This window comes from Barbus barbus (assembly GCF_936440315.1).
Source record: "Barbus barbus genome assembly, chromosome: 23".
Lineage (NCBI taxonomy): Eukaryota > Metazoa > Chordata > Actinopteri > Cypriniformes > Cyprinidae > Barbus > Barbus barbus.
In genome coordinates, this window is record NC_136751.1 from 6,534,517 (window position 1) to 6,555,727 (window position 21,211).

Sequence of the window (21,211 nt, forward strand, 5' to 3'; positions counted from 1 at the left end):
ATATATATATATATATATATACAAAAACTGTTCAAAACAATTTACAAGATGTTCACGGGTGTACTCTGACTACACCAATATTCAGGCCCAAATATACAACAACCCGCACACACTCCAAAAACATCTTTTATAGAGTTAGGCTCCTCCCACTTTAGTACATACCATGTGAAGGTGCACAACAATTTAAAAAACAAGGCAAAACTAGACCAACACATAAGACAAATTGTGCTAGCATGCAACAGATGTATTACACTATTGATCACTGAACTATTCATAACCATTGCAGACAAAATTCATGAGAGATTTCAGTTCCTTGATCTCACCCCTCAATGATGTTACTAACAATGGAAGTGCCCTTCCTACTTCCTACTGGGCAATTGGAAGCTTTAAATATGGCTGCTTCCACTGCATACAGGTTTGGCGGGTGAAAGGTGGTTCAAAATGTAAATACTGCAGTGTTTTACAAGTATTTCTTAGTTTCACATGGAAAATAAACTAACATTTGTAAAAGAGTTTGGTGTGCTTTCTTAACATGTTACATCATGTAACAAAACATTAAGACAAAACAATCAATAAAAGTAAAATTATATAAACAAACAATTAAATTACAGCACACAAACAGGAAAGTAACCACACATCTCCTACAATTGATGTTAATTTGCCGGCATCTAGAGTGTGTGTGAATAATGGTGTAAACTGTTTGTGTGTGTACATGTGCTCCTGCAGTCCTTCCAAAATTAAAGTCATAAGTTATAGTCCATCTGTGACAGTTACCCAAAACAATTTGCTGCTATTGAGGTGGGATGTGGTTTTGCTGTATGCCGGCGCACTAACCACAAGGCTATTGACTAATAAAATAATATCTTCTAGAGTTTCCAAACAATAGTTTGGAGACCATAAATGATACACAAACTCCTTTTTAGGTCACACCTGATTGAATTTTATGACTTTAATTAAGGCAATGTTTAAATACAACCCCAATTCTGGAAATGTTGGGACATTTTACATTTTTATAAAATTATTAAATATGAATAAAATGAAAACAAAGACTTTCAAATCACATGAGCCAATATTTTATTCACAATAGAACATAGATAACATAACAAATGTTTAAACTAAGAAATTTTACAATTTTATGCACAAAATGAGCTCATTTCAAATTTGATGCCTGCTACAGGTCTCAAAATAGTTGGGACGGGGGCATGTTTACCATGGTGTAGCATCTCCTCTTCTTTTCAAAACAGTTATGAGGTTATGAGTTTCTGGAGTTTTGGTGTTGGAATTTGGTCCCATTCTTGCCTGATATAGGTTTCCAGCTGCTGAAGAGTTTGTGGTCGTCTTTGACGTATTTTTAGATTAATGTTGCGCTAAATGTTCTCTATTGGTGAAAGATCTGGACTGCAGGCAGGCACCTGGACTTTTCTACCGTGAAGCCATGCTGTTGTAATAGCTGCAGTATGTGGTTTTGCATTGTCCTGCTGAAATACACAAGACCTTCCCTGAAATAGACGTCGTTGCTCTAAAACCTTTAAATACCTTTCAGCATTCATAGTGCCTTCCAAAACATGCAAGCTGCCCATACTCTATGCATTAATACACCCTCATACCATCAGAGATACTGGCTTTTGAACTGAACACTGATAAAACGCTGCAAGGTCTCCCTTCTCTTTAGCCCGGAGGACACGATGTCCGTGATTTCCAACAAAAATGTCAAATTTGGACTCGTCTGACCATAGAACACTTTTCCACTTTGAAACAGTCCATTTTAAATGAGCCTTGGCCAACAGGACATGACGGCGCTTCTGGACCATGTTCACATATGGCTTTCTTTTTGCATGATAGAGCTTTAGTTGGCATCTGCAGATGGCACGGTGGATTGTTTAGTGACTGTGGTTTCTGGAAGTATTCCTGGGCCCATTTAGTAATGTCAATGACAGAATCATGCTGATGAGTGATGCAGTGTCGTCTGAGACTCAAAGACCAAGGGCATCAAACAAAGTTCTTTGGGCCTTGTCCCTTGCGCACAGAGATTTCTCCAGTTTCTCTGAATCTTTTGATGATGTTATGCATTGTAGATGATGAGATTTGCAAAGCCTTTGCAATCTGATGTTGAGGAACGCTGTATTCCACAATCTTTTTACGCACTCTTTCACAGGTTGGAGAGCCTCTGTCCATCTTTACTCCTGAGAGACTCTGTCTCTCTAAGACATCCCTTTTATGTCACAGACCTGATGTCAATTAACTTAATTAGTTGCTAGATGTTCTCATGAGCTCATTTAGTGGATAAAAGTGTAAAATTTCTCCGTTTAAACATTTGTCATGATTTCTATGTTCTATTGTGAATTTCTCATGTTATTTCAAAGTCTTTTAGTTTATATTTTATTCAAATAAAAAAAAAATTGTCCCAACATTTTGGGTTACATAATTTCTACACAGTTTTCTTACGTAAACTAAAATGTCAATTAAAAGCTTCTGAAATGTACAAATTAGACAGGACCGTAAGAGAAAGGCAGCCAACAGCCAGGATGCTCCTAGTGAAATTTCTGCAGCAAGGTAAGCAGCATCATTTTGGTAGTTTTGAAGCTGTATCACTGCATTCTCTCCCCCTTGTTTGAATTTCTCATTTATGTCGGAGCCAAACACTGGAGAACTCTCAAAGCACATAATGTGCTTCATGAGCTGACGACACACCAGACTTGTGTCAGACCATAACACTGCCAAGGTACGTGCTGCCTGTCCAAGCTTTGCTTACCCTTCCCCAAGTCCTTATTTCTGTAAACATTCACCTCGCTCTATTAAGAATTATTACAGCTCTCTGCTAATGGAAACTGTCCCACATTCCAAATAAGTAGAAAGGAGGTAGAATGTGTGCTACAACCCTTGTTTAATGAGCGGCTCTTGCTATTGAGGTTTCAATGAGTCTTTTATTCCCACCTTGGCTGCTGGATAGTGGTGTATAAAAACATTTCCTGTCTCATTAAAGTGTCTCTTTGTGGCCTAAACATTTGCTTTCTGAAGTAAAGTGACGGCATCAAAATTTCATGTACTGTAGCAATCCAATACTCCAACAAACAGCAGTGAACAATTTTAACATCCAACTCCGGGGGTGTAAAATATTCAAAGTAGAAAAACATGAAGAGTAACAACCAAAAACCAGAGTAAAGATCCAAAGCCTAGAAGTACTACTGAGCATAAAATATTAGAAGTGCTGGTAAATTTGCAGTTTTCTGGGATGAGAAGTTGTAACATTACCGGTAGCATTAATCTGTCAATTTTGTGAAAATTTAGCAAGATTAATGTGCAAAATCGGCTACTGATTGAACAGTCCTGTTGTATATTGTTTAACCAATGACTAGTTCGTTTGCTGTAACAATAGATTGTGACACGGACACATATTCTATTGAACTGTTTTTATTTTTTTTTGTTTTTGTTTGTTTGTGGCGCTATTTCTTCGCTATGGAATTTTTGACACTTTCTGCACAATAAAACTTCGAACGGGTCCCTGCTGGTTCTGGTTGCCTTTTTCCTCCAACCGTAAAGTTCATCCACGACAGTTATGACAAACAAAAATTATCCAAATAGATTAAGTAAACTTCCATTTAACAAATTTCAATTGATCATAAAATATATCATTGTGAAAAATTGTTTTGCATTGTGTTGATTTAATTAGCTAGTAGTCACACAAATCTTAGCTGGTGAAGCTAGTCAAACTACATTGACCTTCTAATGAAACTTATGAAACAATGAAGCTATTTTTTTTACAGGAACACATTGTTTTAGACCTTACTACACAAACTGCACTGATGGCAATGCAGAAGCTCTGTTAACCACATGGAAAATGATGGCGTGTTTCAGCAATATCAATGCTGAGACCTGAGACTTTCTTTTTTTTTTGTGATTCAGATGCCTATAAATGATCTCAGATGGAATAGCCATGCTCCATGTGCACCAATTTACAATATGTTTCATTGTTTTTGGTAAACATTCAGGCCAGAGGCAAAAACCTTCTCCATTGTATGTAATTGGTTCTTGTGGAAAAGGCACATCTGTATATCTGGAAAAGATTCAAAACAAAGCAACAGCGATTCTGGATGCACTTGAATGGGATCAGAAGCCTCTTTGTCTAAATGATGAACATCCTAATGCTGGGCTGATGTAAACTCTCTCAGCTACAGAAACGAGACAAACCACCTTCTCCTATATTTTTTGTTTGTTTCTTCTCCTCATGGAAAGCAGATTTCAGCAATCATAACAGAGGACTGAAGCTGTATGTGACATCTGGAGTCCTGATGTGCTTTTGCAAAATCATGTAGCCGCTAATCATTAACGTCAGAGAAGGATCAACTGTAACTCTTTTAAAATCATGACTGTTATTCACTGATAATCTTGCCCTCTAGTGAGCTGTTAACAGCTGTGACCGGATCGAGTTAGCGAGTTGAATTCAAGAACCAGATGAGCCCAAGCTGTGAACGAATCATTAAGACCATTTTTGTGAACAGCATCAACCGATTCCTTGAAAAAACTCACCATTACTTCTCTCACACATCAGGGACTAAGTTTGGTTATTTGCAACCGAATAATCTTGATATATTCAGGGTTCGTACACATTTTTATAATAAATTTCCATGACTTTTCAGACAATATTCATGACCTAATGTTCTATTATTTTACACTAAGAATAAAAATCTTAATTTTCAGATTTTCATAGCATATGTTAACTAAAATGAATGACTATTAATGCTACTTGTTTGCTCTCTTGTTTTAGTAATGAGTACAAGCTGCAACTTTGCCAGACGTTACTCCACATAGAGAACATATCACATCACTGAATCTTATCATTTATTTAACTCAGTTAGACGCAGGATCTGAATTTCTTTCACAACTGTTTACATTCACTTAAGAAAAAAACAACAGTGCTTATGAAGATACTCGCCAGGATGGCCATTTTGACACCATTCTGTGTGTATTTTTGCCACTTAAACGCAACAAGCTGCACTAGAGCCCTGCATTTCAGCCCGAGCCCGACTGGCCCTGACTTATTTATGGCTTTGGGACAATTTTCACGTCATAGCTCAGACGCGGGCCGGGCATCGGGCTTGTTTTAGGTTTCTTCCTTATTTTTATATTTTAGATATTCATCAATTATTATGGTGATGAAAAGGATTTGCTGTGATGGTGGAAACAACACGAGATCGTACTACTGCGACTGTCAAGATCAGCTCGGATGGTGTTTAGTGTCCAGCAGCAGCAGTGAGTACTGGAAGAGTTCTGCGTTAAAGCGCACACAAAACTTGCCGCAAAACCCCAGCAAGTAATTACCACGATGAATGTGTGGGGGCCAGGGGAAACAATATTCGCTGAGTTTCGGTTCATTTTTGTGAAGTGCTCCTGCTCAAGACCGAGATGGCAGAAAGCGCATCCTGTTTGTTTTCTAAACAAAGCACAACGTATGCTCTATTGTGAGTGCACACAAATAAAAGTAGACCCTTAACAGTCCCAAATTATGTATTACTCTTACCTTTATGAGCAAAATGACGGTTGTTTCCACTGTTATAAGAAAAAAATGCAAGTAATCGCGCTGACGCCTCCATGTAGAGGGCTGCATTGGGATTGGGACCCGCCGGGTCCCGCGGGACCCAACGCAAATCTCGCGGGAGCGGGCGGTTTGAACTTTGCTGCGGGCGGGAATGGGCGGCTAAAAAAAACACTGCTGGATCGGGAGGTAACCTAGCGACATGATGTCATTGTCAACAAAATCAAAGTACTTGAAGTCTAAAGAAACGCGCGGTAGCCTAAGCGTTTTAGATGTCCCCGATAGCCCAGGCTATATTCATCTTCCCTACCAGTGCGTCAGAATACATGCAGGTCAGGGAAAGGAACAAACATGAATCTCTTTAATAATAGCAATACAATACGGGGTTTTTTTTTCCTGCGGGATGGGAGAAGACACAAAATCAATGCATCTCTATTATCGTGCGGGAATAAATTCTCAGAGTTTTGCGGGTGCGGGCGGGAGTGGACATACATATTGCGGGAGCGGGCGGGAGTGTAACACACACGTTGCGGGAGCGGACGGTAATGGTCAGAAATTCGGCGGGCGCGGGCGGGAGCGGGATGAAGAAAACAGTCCCGCGCAGGGCTCTACCTCCATGTCCTGCAAAGCGCGCTTAGGCTTCCACTCTCCACACAAACGATTGGATACGTGCCTAATAGCACTGAAACATGAGCGGAAGTCTTGTATCACAGTGTGCAGCAGCTCTTTAGTGCAGACGAGATGCACCGATGTGAAGCCGTTTGAAGAGAAAGCCAAAGAGAGAAGACGCGGTACAGCTGAATCACTCAAGCTCTTTATAAACGACTAATTTGATCTGATAGTCTGTGTGGATTTATTTACTCATCAAACCTACATACTATTGGCTATAGAATAAATGTGTGAATATCGATCATTTTAAAGCCAAAAGCTGCGAGAATGAGTAAATCTATGCGATATGGCCTATGCGTAATCCTGCACCAAAATTCAGGACCTGATTAAACATAATTCTATTATACAGAGTTTTGTGAAATAGATTTCAATGACTTTTCCAAAACTTTCTGGGTTTATTTATTTTTCCAAAACTTTTCCAGGCCTGGAATTCGCTGTTTTAAAATTCCATGACTTTTCCAGGTTTTTCATGACCGTGCGAACCCTGTATATTGTCACAGTTTTGACTCATTTAGTGTGTGCGTATGTTTATAGAAGACCAACAAGAAGCAAATCTCATTTACCTGTGGCTTTCTCAGGGTTACTGCACATGAAACAGAGCCAGCCACCCTCCTCTTCACTGTAGCTGAACAGGTCAAAGAAACGAACCTCCTCCAGATACATCTGCAAACTGTCCACATCCTGAGAGTGAATACAGAGAAGGAGTGATGAAATTTAGCAGATGAAGCTACTCCACAGCACTGAAGATGACACACAAGTGAAAGGGTCATTAGCCGCCACATTTCTTTTGCACATTTTAATGGAACAGCATAGACATTGTTGAAATATGTGTCCTGAGACATCAAACCTCTTTCTGTTGTATCCTGAGATTCTGAAATCACCAAAAAAGTAAGACAGCAACGCATTACTCTCTTGCCAATCAAACGAATTTGAGACGCTCTCTGTGTGCCAGTTACTGTGGGTACGGTTTGCTGAGATATCTCTCAAGGGCAAAATATTGGAGAGAAGCAATGTCTAGCTGAAGCTAGAAAAATGGCTAACATTTATGACAAAAGTGCTACCTTGCGCATGTAAATAGTAACATTAGGGCCTTTCGCACCACAGGAACCTTTTCATAGTACTCAAACTAGAACTACCCACTTTTTGGCGTGTTCGCACAGCGGGAACTAGGAACGGTTTTAGTTCCAGGAGCTGCGTTTGGAGGAACTAAATTAGCTCCTAGAGTAGGGTCTAAAACAGTTCTAGGAACTATCTGTGACGTAAGTGTACACTGATTTACACCGGTTTACGTCACTTCTTAGTACCCACTGTCGGTGTGAATGCAACCCTTTAAATGGTACTGGAAAATAGCTTGCGCAAAATCGTCCCAGTACTTTAGTACTGTACTTTTAGTTCTGGAACTAAAGCAGTGAGAAAGGTCCTAGTGAGACAGATTACTAGTCTTTGGAACAGGGCTAACACGCACACTATATTGATTTAAAGGTGAATATTTACATTGTGGAAAGTAGTAAACCACAAGATAGCTTTGAAAGTGTTGTGATAAGCTGTGGTTAGCCACTCAAGACTAATGGACCTTTAATAGGGTTAAAAGTCTTTAAGCAGGACAGACTTTTGATCTAGTCTCTTAAGTCTTTGTGGAAGGCCGTCAATGGACTGAAACAGCTGCGTAATGATAATCTGGGATTTACTTTATGTATTAGAGAGTCAACAGCACAGCTAGACACCAATGAACAATGAGAGTCAACATCTAAATGTGCTTACTGACTAGAATTTCCAATGGATGTGAGGGTGTGTGGCCTTTAGGAAGAGCAGTTTGCCAAAATGAAGACAACCAATGATATTCGAAAATTATCTGTTTTTACAGATATCAAAATAAGTGAAGTGAGTATTATACTGGGTTGAGGTATTCTGGAAATGAATGATCACAAACATCACACAGAAGAGTTGGGACAAAAACAAAGATTTTTCGGAAGTCCTTTCCAAGAAATTACGATCACTGGCTTGTGCATGGCCTCCACCCATAAAGGGATAGTTCATATAAAAATGAAAATTCTCGAAAATTACTCACCCTCATGTCATTCCAAACCCATGTGAAATTCATTCATCAGAGAAACACAGATGAAGACATTTTTAATGAAACATGACAGATCACTGTGAAAGAAAAAAATCATTGTAAAAAAAATCAAATAAAGTGACCATGACTTTTACTTTTACGATGACTTTTGATGAAATTTTGCTTGAATGGTCTTTCACTGGAGGGAAAGAAACCTCTCAGGTTTCAGTAAAAATATCTTCAAATATCGTCATCATTATAAAGATGGTTTGGAACTACATGAGGGAGAGAAATTGTGGTTAATCAAACTACTTAAATCACACAAAGGTATGCATGAAATCCTTCTGTGGAAAATAAAAGATCTTTTGATAAAGTCTTTTTTTCCTACAATGGAAGTGAATGATAAGCAAAACCAACATTCTTTAAAACATTTTTTTGGTGTTCTGCATTTGAGTCATACAGATGACAGATGACAAGTGATGACAGAATTTCCAATTTTGGGTGAGTTATCCCTTTAAAATTATAAAGCTTGAGTAATACAGAGCTTTTTTATTATTTGGTTAGAGCTCTGGGGAACTATTCCATTAAGGTCTGATTTTCTACTTTCTGCATTACGCACAGTTTCACCTCAAGCGAATAAAACCAGGTCATCAGTCAATCCAGCTTTCTCAGACCTGAGGCTCAGAAAGATGAATGGAAAGAGTTTTCACCATCTCCTTCAGCATGGCAGCACATTACTTAGATTAAGGTGGGAGACACAGTAAAGCCAACTTCCCCTGACAATAGAACAACACCAAATTTGTAAGAAAAGAAACTGCTTCAAGAAACCGGTTTCAAGCCCTAACAACTTCCATTAGAACTACATGATACAAGTTGTTCAGACCTAAGAGTAGTCTGACACAAGGGGTAGAGAAGAGTTTAATTTTCACCTATCCTGTGAGTGAGAGCTTTTATTTCATTGAGTTTAAAGCAAAGGCAGATGAAAGACCATCCATCGTACATCTTATGTTTAAATTTCTCTTTTTGCTCTCCTGTAGATTGATGCAGGTCATTATCAAACCCCCGCAGACAACCTCTCTGGCAAGAACAGTCGTGTCATCTTACTATTTCTCTGCCATCACTTATTTCACGCCAACTAAATCAGTGTAAGAATCGAGCAAGAAATGTAATGTGCATTTGATTATTTGTGCCATGAAAACCTTTCAAATAGCACAAATTGCATTTGATGTATTTTTTACAGATGAGTCAAGTACATAGATCTAAATGAGGGCCATGTGTGTGTATGTGTACATGTTCTCACATGTGGAGTCTGGTAAGGGATATTTGTGCTGTGGTTTATGTTTCTTATTAAAAGCTGGGCTCCAAAAATCTGAGCTGAAGAGGACTTGCCCAAATCATTCACTCTAAGGTAGTGGTTTTGAACTGGTGGTTAACCCAACATTAGGTTGCAGGTTTCAGGGTTCTGTCACTTTTGATTTGGGCTTTTTATTACGCTGCTTGAGGTACGTATTGCGGCTGTTCAGAATTAAAAAATCTGGGAGTGTCGCTAAAGGTTAATGCTCTTATCGTGTTGGAAATATCCCCTACACCAAACCCAACCCTAAACCTACCCAATAGAGTTAACAAATGCAAAAGTGATATAATAAAGTATTTGTTCATGCAACTGTGCCATTTTCACTTTCTCATGCGGATTTGAGCTGTTTTGTCAAACTGTAGTCTTCACAGGGTTCATACCTGAGCTCTTCATCTCTCAAGTGCAATGCCGTATCGCGTGAACTACCGAGCAAACCTACTGAATTAGTAATCTTATGCATATGAAGCTGTATATGCAGGGCCTAAAATTACCACTGAAGTAGTCTACGTTCGTCTGCCCCATGGTCTGTACACATACTTCAGACAGCGCACCAGTAGCGCTTCAACGGACGAAAACACACACAATTATGTCAAAATACGTGGTTTTGGCCAGTTACCTCGTAAACATAGTCTTAAATGAGTTATAAAGTCTTAAATGACCGTAAAGAGTTTGGAGAAAATAGGATATGTGTCTGATCCGCGTCATGTGCATCAGGTTTTAAAGAGACAGTGCTGCTTTTAAAGTAAAACCCACCAAAGTCTGTCATTGATGTAAATGAAGGAACAAAAGAAAAAGAGAAATCACTCGACTGCTCTAGTCGCTGATTAATAAAGATTAATCTGTATAGCTTATGCATATGCATATGTGAAGATTGCTTTAAAATCACTTAATATTTCAGAGCCTATTAAATGTTAAAAATAATGGCTTTCAGTTATACTGTAATGTTGAATGGCTATAATTAACAGGTAAAATTGAGGGAAAATGCATTTAATTGAGACACCAGTAGCAGTATTGGTATCAATACTTAATAGGCTACTTAGTAAAAAGATGCCATTAACAACATTTAAAATATACTATCCTTATGTTGTTTCTACATTAATGTGGAGGTTCAACGTGAAATTGACTATATAAGTATGCGATTATCATGATTAATTGCAAAAAAATGTGTGATTTATATATATTTTTTAAATCAATTGACACAAAGCACTAATTTTAACCTTTAATAGATTTTAGATTTCAATTTAATTTCAAATTTTGTAGGTCCCAAAAATCTTTTGGCCGGTAAATTTTCTTAAGTCACCGGCCATTGGCAGGTGTGGCAAAAAGTTAATTTTAGGCCCTGTGTATATGTGACGACAATGGTCAAAAGTATCAATTTTCAAATTGCGCAGGATATTAAAATTGTTTTGAACTCATAACAAAATATTCTGCAAGAAATTGTGTGAAATTAGCCTTTATAAATCAAAACTCTGTAATTGTAAATCATGCTTTGTGTGAAAAGGAATAAAAGTTGTCAGAGTTTTACCGCCTCTAGTGTTCATTTCAACTGGAAACTGCAGTGATTCATAAATATAGGTATATTTTTTCAGTTTTGCAGAAATGTATACAGAGGCATGTATTTTACAACGAGTCTATGTTGCTTGTCAGGCCTTTTTTTTTGTTTAGCACCTTGCTTTCATGTTTGGTGCAGCTCATGGCTTGAGACACTTTTCATTGGCCACGTGCTTCATATTGTCATGTTTTGTGTGAGCACATGACTTCTGTTTGTTTCTACTGTATGCCATTTGTTCTCCTATCTTTAATCTTAACTCCAGCCTTCTAGTTTATCCCACCTGTCCTCTTTTGTTTACATGGTCTAATGTTACTGTGTTGCCTGGTCCTGTCCTGCCTTGTTGATTCAGTGTTTTTGTTCCTATTTTTTAACTTTATTTTTGAATAATAAAAAGCCCACTGCACCCTGCACACTCTTTGTGTCCAAACCCAACCATGCCAGCAAGTCTGTTCTGGTTGCAGCTGGAAAAACTATTGTAAATGCAAGTAACATAATGTAACTAACCATATAAATAATGTATAATTAGGATAGCAAGCAATAAATAAATGAATAAATAAAAGACCATACTTCAAAGGACATGGTTCATGTTTCATATTGTCAAAGGTTGTACATCCATACAAATATTATGATATTTTAGTGCAAAATTGTCTATTAACAATATGGCTTAATGCTAATATTTTTGACCCCGTGTTTGTGTTGGTAAATCACACTACTCAAATGTTGTTAATACATTTTCCTATTCAGACTTTGTCTTGTTAATAATTCTGCATATTGTTGATGGGCCAATCCCCAACTAATGTTAATAACTCACATAATTAATTTTGAGGATTGCGTTACCTTTGAACAATAAATATGTCTCGTTGAACATTTGTGAAAGGTAAAATCTCACATATGGCTGTTTGTCATGGTTGGATGAAAGCTAGAGAATTTAAAAGGAGGAACAGACATCTGCATCAGTATAAATATATATTAGATTGTAGACAGGCCATGAGCTGGTGACGTATTTGCACATGTAGACTTTCAAAGATTCTCTCGAAATACCACAATCAGCAGAACACTTGACAAACTGACTGTAAATGGTTGTTAAAGCTATTGGGGTCATTGTTTGGATGGTAAAATACTTTTGCCTAACTCAGTTTAATGTGCAGAGACAACTTTAAGAAGCCATTTCTTAGGTTGATTTCCCACAAGAGTGTAAATACTGTCTCTCAATAATGCTATGAAAACATCTCTATTTGAGTGGTCCAGTGTGTCAACTTCTGGCTCCACCAGTGGCGTGACTTCTTATATAAGCGACACCGTACAGCAACATCATTCAGATGGCTATACTGGAAAGTGTGTGGTTCACTTATATTTGATAACATATTTTGTGAACTCAATGCAATTTGTACAGAAGTGCAAATGAAGGCATGTGATCCATGACTAGCTGAAAAAGACCCAAAACATATATTGATTATTTTTTAGACATTTTTAATATATATTTAATTTACATCTCAATATTTAAAATCTTTTTCAAAGGTTTGCAGCCAGTTACATACAAATGTTTAAATCACTATTTTTGCACTGCAGTTTTAAACAGAGATAATATTAAAACATGCCAAAATCATAAGACTGTCTTCACAAATTAAAGTATTTTTAATGAAACCTAAGAGATTTATGTCCTTCCACTTAAAGGCCATTACAACAAAACATTGAAACTTCAAAAATTTCATAAAGAATGGATGCATAAATGTGCTTGCTTCACATGCAAGAATCAATGAGGTCTGTTCGCCTCTCAGCGGTTGAGCTCCCATCAACAGTATTTCATGCGCTACATGCATGTGCATTGATAAAATCTGTCATGGCAACGAGTTTAGCATGGTACATGACAATGATAATGTGTTTGGTCTTGGTGGAATAGATCTGCTACAGTGCTGCTGCTGCTGCGGCAGAGCAATTGCCAAGACCTTCTACTGCCAATACATCCACAACATGCTGCTATGAGCATAAGAAATACTGCTGCTGCACATATAACATATGAAATAACTCCCACATATAACATTCATGAAATCACCCTGTAGCAGAGCTATACAGGTGGAGCTGGGGAAGGTGGAGGGTTTCTGAAGCACGCTGCGAACTGCTCTAGTGAATGCTAACCAGCCATTTAAATGTAAAGCAGCAAAGCTATTGGCTGTGTTTTAGGGGTGTAATGATATTCAAACCGAGCTGAAAAATGGGTACGTACTATAGTACTCTCATGGCGTACCAACCAATACTCTCTTGTACTACTCCACCCCCTGCTGAGACACTTCAAATGCGTACAGCCATGATGGTCTTGAATTGCCTGAATCACTTTGAAAAGGAAGGTAACATTAAAAGCAACATGTTCAGAACAAATCTGTCATATAGGCTACATAAAATTATAATGAGAACATTACTGTAAAAGAATATACCACGTTTCAGTGCTTTTTTATGGAAAGATTGCATCCACAGAGTTATATCTTCATTACTAGCACAGACAGTCAAGCTTGCTTGTGCAGCCATTCACAGTCTTTTGTGGAACTCTAAGTTGAAATATTTTGTTTATATATATCATGTATACATTATTTCATATAAGATGCATTTGATTGAGTTACACTGCAGAAAAGCGATTCATTGTATGCCTAATATGGTGATTATCTCTTCAGCGTGCAGTGCGAGCAGCTCAAACAACAATGCAGAATATTAATAACTATGACTGGAACTGACATATGCATATAATGAGAACACTATTACAATAAAACACTGAATTTTTTGAGTTCAGTTGCCATGTTTCTGCACTTTGTTGCATGAAGAACGCATCCACAATAGGACTTACACATACAAAGCACATTCAAAGCATGTTCACTTGTCCATTCGGGTCATTTTGTGCACAGATAAGTCATAATACTAAGGTTATGTAGTATAAATAATGAAGTGTATCCTATAAATCTGATGACTTAAACCTCGTTGAAAAAAAAAAACCCTCTATCAAAGTGCTTCATTGTACTGGTGATCTTCAGTGTGCACAGCTCAAAACAGAAATGCAGAACAAGAATAACTAGGACTGCCATATTCTGTACATGACGTTATAATAAGAGCACTATTGTAATTTTTTTTGTAAATTCTTAGGGTTTAACTGGCATTTTCAGCGTTTTACAAACATTGCTTCCACAGAAGGTACAGTTTTTCCTGTCTAAGCTTATTATATGTAATGTGATCATGCCCGCAAGCAGCCGCATATTCAAATGATAAACACGTGAGACGCTCAAACATGTAAACGCCCACATCACCTCTGTAAACTAAGCATGCAGATTTATCAAGTTCATCTAGGATACTTTTCGTTTTTGGACGAATTCTTTCTTACATGACAGTCACAGTCACATTGATGGCCCAATAGGGAGGCCTTTCAGGTGTGAATCACTAAATATTCATGACCATTGTCACTCCCTCAAATACAGTCTTTCTAACAAAACATGTCTTACAAAAGTTAAATCAATACATTGTTTTCTGTGTTTGTGTGCAGGATGATTTTCACATCATTTTGTAGCAAAAACTCTAGTCTACCACATCCAGTTCTCAAAAGTCTTGTGAACAAATGTTATGTAAGTGTTTCATGGCCTTATCTCTGGGACTTAAAAAATTAAGTTTTTCATTAACCATGCATAAATGTTGTTTTCTCAAAAACACAAACATGTACATTCCTGCTGCTCACATATTATTGTAGCACAGAATGAGCTGATTACAGAGTAATCAGACTTGACATATGTTTTTAAAATACTAAAAGAAACACAAATGTCAGGGCATGTCAAAAATTAACCCATAAAGTACTCGCGCACTCTCTGAGAGTCTTCAGTGCGCTCTGTCAAAGCATGCACAGCCACCTCTCAGACAGCTTGCGACCCCTGAGTGAACTACCATGTTAAAGGTCCAGAAACGTAGTACGGACATTGTTAAAATAGCCCAAGTGACATCAGTGGTTAAACTGTAATTTTATGAAGTTATGAGAATACTTTTTGTGTGCAAAGAAAACAAAAATGACAAATTTATTCAATAATTTCTTCTCTTCCGTGTCAGACTTAGACATGCGTTCACGGCAGCACTACGATGCATCGTGGTTGTGGTAATCGACGTGGCACTCCCGTGAGTGGTAGCGGAGACTAACCGGAAGAGAAGAAATTGTTGAATAAAGTCGTTATTTTTTTTCTTTGTGTACAAAAAGTATTTTTGTAGCTTAAAAAAATTATGGTTGAACCACTGATGTCACAGGGGATATTTTAATGATGTCCTTACTACGTTTCTGGACCTTGAACGTGGTAGTTGTGTTGCTGTCTATGCAAGGTCAGAAATTTCATCAAAAATAAATAATTTTAGAATAGGGAACACTTATTCACTATTAACTATGACTTTTATCTCAATAAATTCCTAATTTGCTGCTTATTAATAGTTAGTAAGGTAGTTGTTAAGTTTAAGTATTGGGTAGGATTAGGGATGTAGAATAGGGTCATGTAGAATAAGGCATTTATATGTGCTTAATTACTACTAATAAATGGCTAATATTCTAGTAATATGCATGCGAACAAACAACTAGTTAAGAGAGCCTAAAATAAAGTGTTATCCTTATTTTGTGTTCCGAAGATGAACAAAGGTTTTATGGGTTTGGAACAACATGAGGGTGAGTAATTAATGACAGAATTTTTAGATGAACTATCCCTTTAGGTTAAAAGTGATCATGTGGCTGGTGCCATGCCATGAACCCTACCCCCACAGCAACCAGAACCAAACCGTGACTCCAAAACCATGATATGAACTGAACCGTGGTATTGGTATATCGTTACACATCTACTTCACCATCTAAATTTTAATGACAGATATTGGCATTTTAATGACATGCCTTTAACTAATACAAAAACTATTAAGAAGTGCATTAAAATAATTCACAAACTCAATCTGCAAACTGATGACTAAAGATGACTTGAGTGACACACAGGAAATGAGTCAGTCTGGTGAATCACAGAGACATATAACACATTGAGGGTGGTTGGAAAATTAACAGAGAGGTCCCCAATAGCATGCCTGGACCTCTTTTTCTGATCCAAAATGTTGGGCAATCCGGGCGGGCAGCCTGCCAGCTTTGGGAAACAGAGCTGAACAATGAGATTACACTATTCTAGTATGTCAAAAGAAACACGTCAACACCAACCTTGACTCTCAAAACCCTAGTATACATGTGCACCGAAAACGCTAAGCCCCAGATGTACAAAAGTGTCAGGGGAGAATAGCCAAAACCATGGGGCCTACTACATACTAGCTAACATGTCATCATTATCGTGTGGAGTCCGAAAAAGTAACAGAGGTCCTTCTGTTTGTAATGGATACTATTGCAACACTCTTCCCAGTGTCATTTCACACACAACACATGCACATACACACTCACACAGGGATGGTAATAGGATCTCATCCACCAGTCAGTAAGATACAGTGATGTGAGGCAAAGGGGTTTTTCTATATTCTCCAAGCAGTTTCCATTATTTAGTATTATTTCAGTATGATCTATCATTAGCAAAGTGACACACTTATAATGCCTTCAAGATGTTGTGTGGTAAAAATTCCTCTAAGACCTCCTGCAATTTTATTTTTTTCTGAGTAGAGAAAAAAATTAAATAGTTGCAAAGGCATACAGCTGGCGAGTTTAACTCACACGCTCTCAAGCCTGTGAGGCATATGACCCGTGCCTTCTACCATTTTATCCAATTTCCACAGCCCACTCTGATCCACTAAAACAGGTTTACACATGATGTTGCCACCTGTCCACCCAGCCGGAGTAACACTAACAGACTCAAATTCTTGGTGTCACACTGACCTTAAAGATTGGAAAGAAAATGATAAAACAAATGATTATGTCGTGTATTTGGGGAACTTTCCTCATTATGAATAGTACAATTAGCACTCAAACTCAAACATGGTCATATTACTCCCCGGTTCTTGGCTCATTTCGAGTTGGACATGACAGAACACTGGGCCAAGTGAGTAGTCCGGGCATCTCAACAGAATTCGCAAATGATTCATTCATCAAAATTAAACAAAGTACACCCATGGTCTGTCTAGAGTACAGACCAAAAAAGTATCTTTGTTCCTCGAGAATGCTTAAGTTTGTTTATCCCTGACATTTGTTTTTAAATATGAATGGGATGTTTTTTTTCTTCTCTTGTACAGTTTTGTAAAAAATGTCAAATAAATTCAAACCTTGTGCAAACACTGTGGAATACAATGTAGCACACTGTAAAAAGAATGATTGTAATGGCAAAAGATTGCAAAAATGCTACAGTAAAAACCTGCTAATTTGATTAACAGTAAGATCCCCCTTACTGTCAGGGTATGAGTAATAGAGGACTCAGATGCAGAGTAGAGAACGGAGAAACTTTATTTCTCGCCACAAAACACAAAATAACATAAACAATATTTAACAACTGCTTAGGGAAGCGGAGATTCCAGAGCTGGACGGCAGCATCTGCGGACCATACAAGCTGCTGGATCTCCGTGCTACGAGTCCTGCAGCACAAGGGAACAGAGGGTCAGATAAAGAAGCATAAATCTGACACAGAACACTGGCAAGGACAAAACAATCTACTCACAATGAGGAACAGGAAAGTAGGGACATATAAGGGAGTGGGGGAATGAGCGACAGGTGGGGGAGAGTCAGCTTGTGATCCGTGCACTCCCGCCACACCATCAGCACTGATTGCCCAGACCACGAGCTGGACTGAGCACCTTGGCAATGATAAACGGTCCAACAAATTTGGGTCCCAGTTTATGTGAGGGAAGTCTGAAGTTGATGTCCTTAGAAGCCAACCAGACCCTCTGACCACACACGTAAAGTGGGGGCTTGGTACGGTGACGGTCCGCCGACACCTTGTTCCTCTTGCCAGTCCGAGTGAGGGCTTCTCTGGCGATCCTCCAAGTATGTAGGCATCTCTGAATAAACGCATGCACGGAAGGAACAACGACATAGGATTCTTGAGATGGGAATAATGGTGGCTGGTAGCCTAAACAGCACTGGAAGGGAGATAAACCCGTAGACGAGACAGGGAGGGAGTTATGCGCGTACTCGACCATGGTTAACCTGGAACTCCAAGATGACGGTTCGGCAGACGCCACACAGCGCAGAACACTCTCCAAATCCTGGTTGGCACACTCAGCCTGACTGTTAGCCTGCAGGTGATATCCGGAGGATAGGCTCGCAGTCGCCCCAGCTGTCGACAGAACTCTGTCCAAAATTTAGACACAAACTGGGGACCCCTGTTAGAAACCACGTCCAACGGGAGGCCATGAATACGGAACACGTGATCCAAGACAATAGTCGCTGTCTCCCTTGCTGAAGGTAATTTGGGGAGGGGAATAAAGTTGGTCACCTTCGAGAACCTGTCCACTACAGTGAGGACTACCATCTTGCCATTAGAAGAGGTCAAGCCAGTAACAAAGTCCATCGCTATGTGTGACCAGGGTCGCAAAGGGACCGTCAGCGGCTGGGGTAGCCCAGCTGGGGGTCGATTGGAGCCCGTACCCGCAGCACAAATCGGACCGGCCGACACGAACCGTTGAGCATCCCGCACCAAGGGCGGCCACCAAAACCGCTGCTTGATTAACCTATAAGTGTGAGTCGCTCCAGGGTGGCAAGCTAGGCTAGAGGAGTGGCCCCACTGTAGAACGCTAGTTCGGACCGACTCGGGCACGATCAGCAGACTCTCTGGGCATCCGGCGGAACAGCGGCGTCACATAGCGCAGTGCAGACCTTGGACTCCACCCCCCAGGTGACCGCCCCACAACCCGTTCGGGATGCAGAATAGCCACAGGGGGGGTGGGACTAGCCTTGCCCTCAAAGATCCGTGACAGCGTGTCAGGCTTACCATTCTTATAGCCCGGGCGATAAGAAATGGTTAGCCTGAAACACCCAAAAAACAAATGCCCAGCGAGCCTGCCTGGAATTTATTCTTTTAGCAGTGCGGATATACTCCAGATTTTTATGGTCAGTCCAAACGATAAACGGAAACCCCGCGCCCTCTAACCAGTGACGCCACTCCTCCAGCGCCAGCTTGACGGCTAGTAACTCCCTATTCCCGATGTCGTAGTTCCGTGGGGGTTAAGCGATGAGAGAAAAAGGCACAGGGATGTATTCTCTCATCTGAAGGTGATCTCTGAGACAAAACTGCCCCAACCCCCACCTCGGATGCATCCACCTCCACAATGAACTGCCGAGACGGGTCAGGGGTCGTTAAAATGGGAGCCGAAATAAACCGGCTCTTCAAACTCTCAAACGCCGCTTGGGCTTGCAACGATCAACAGAATCGTTTCCTAGTGGAGGTGAGATCCGTTAGAGCAAGGGCAACCTGACTAAAGTTCCGAATGAACCGCCTGTAAAAATCGACAAACCCCAGAAAACGCTAGTCCACTCTACGACTATTTGGGGTGGGCCAATCAGCAACAGCCTTTACCTTGGCAAGATCCATTCGGATACCTTCAGGCGAGAGAATAAACCCCAGGAATGGAACCGACCGTGCGTGAAACTCACACTTCTCCACCTTGTCGAATAAACGATTCTCCAGCAGCCCCTGAAGCACTTGCCTGACATGCTGGACATGATCGTGCTCGTTCTGGGAGAAGATCAGGATGTCATCGATGTAAACAAAAACAAACCGATCGACCATGTCTCTGAGCATGTCGTTGACGAGTGCCTGGAAGACCACCGGGGAGTTTGAAAGGCCAAACGGCATGACCAAGTATTCAAAATGCCCAGTATGGGTGTTAAAGGCGGTCTTCCATTCGTCCCCCTTCCTAATCCGAACCAAGTGATAAGCACTGCGGAGGTCCAACTTTGTAAAGATGGTTGCCCCTTGCAAGAGCTCAAAGGCCGATGATATAAATGGCAAAGGATAACGATTACCATGATGTCATTCAACCCCCCGATAGTCTATACAGGGGCGCAGCGACCCATCCTTCTCCACGAAGAAGAACCCCGCCCCAGCTGGAGAGGAAGAGGGACGGATAATGCCTGCTATCCGAGAATCGTGAATATACCTTTCCATGGCCTCCTTCTCCGTTCCGGACAGAGAGTAAAGGCGCCCCTTTGGTGGGGAAGTGCCAGGCAACAGGTCAATCGCAGTCGTACGGGTGGTGCAGAGGCAGAGATAAAGCTCGGGACTTACTGAACACCGCTCTCAAGTCATGGTAAGCCTCTGGTACATCCGCCAGGCTCACTGGCTCCTCCTGCAACACAGAACAAGACATGACCGGGGAAAATGCAGCACACAAACATTGGGTTAAACTGAAAGGGCTCCAAGCCAACACGGAATTGCGAGCCCAATCAATGTGGGGGTTAAACTGACCCAACACCACTGGAGCGGTGGGTGAGTGAATAAGGAGGAATCGGATCTCCTCAGCATGGTTACCAAACAAAGTTAATGTAACAAACTTAGTGGCATGAGTAATATTAGTAGGGTGCCACAAAGAGTCCTAGCCGAAATAGGTTTGGCCAGGGAAATGGACAAAATCCCCAGACGTGTGGCCAATCCAGAATCCATAAAATCGCCCTCCGCTCCAGAGTCACCGAGACCTGGAACACCGAGACCTGGAAAGCGGCTCCACCAAACCGTAATGAAGCTAGAAACTCTGCACGACCACCAGATGGCAGTCGAGTCGTAGTAACGCTCACCATATGCTCCCCCTTGCGTGATGAGCGTCGCCCCGCTACAGGGTACGCAGCTGAGCTCGTGATGCACTCGCGGGGAAATCCCCCTCTTCAGTGCCGGGAACGGAGAGCAATCCGGTCGTCGACGCGAATAGCGAGGTCAATCAATCCATCTAAGGCAGCTGGCAGCTCCAGGGAATAGATCTCGTCCTTCACGTGCTCAGCCAGGCTGTGGAGGAAGTGATCCCAGAGTGCCCTCTCATTCCAGCCACAGGATGCGGCCAGCATGTGGAACTCAATAGAGTAAACGGACACGGACTGCTCGCCCTGCTGAAGCACCGACAAGGCTCGTGCCACCTCAATTCCCC

At 40.4% G+C, this 21,211-nt stretch overlaps 1 protein-coding gene across 1 annotated transcript in view; it reads right to left on the reverse strand.

Annotated features, from left to right (window-relative positions):
* The window catches only part of veph1 (ventricular zone expressed PH domain-containing 1), a 110,352-nt gene that overhangs the window by 10,827 nt on the left and 78,314 nt on the right, over nucleotides 1-21,211 (reverse strand). The window contains exon 12 of the mRNA XM_079373981.1: nucleotides 6,766-6,883. Within this exon, the coding sequence (XP_079230107.1) occupies nucleotides 6,766-6,883 (118 nt within the window). The remainder of the gene's footprint in view (nucleotides 1-6,765; nucleotides 6,884-21,211) is intronic.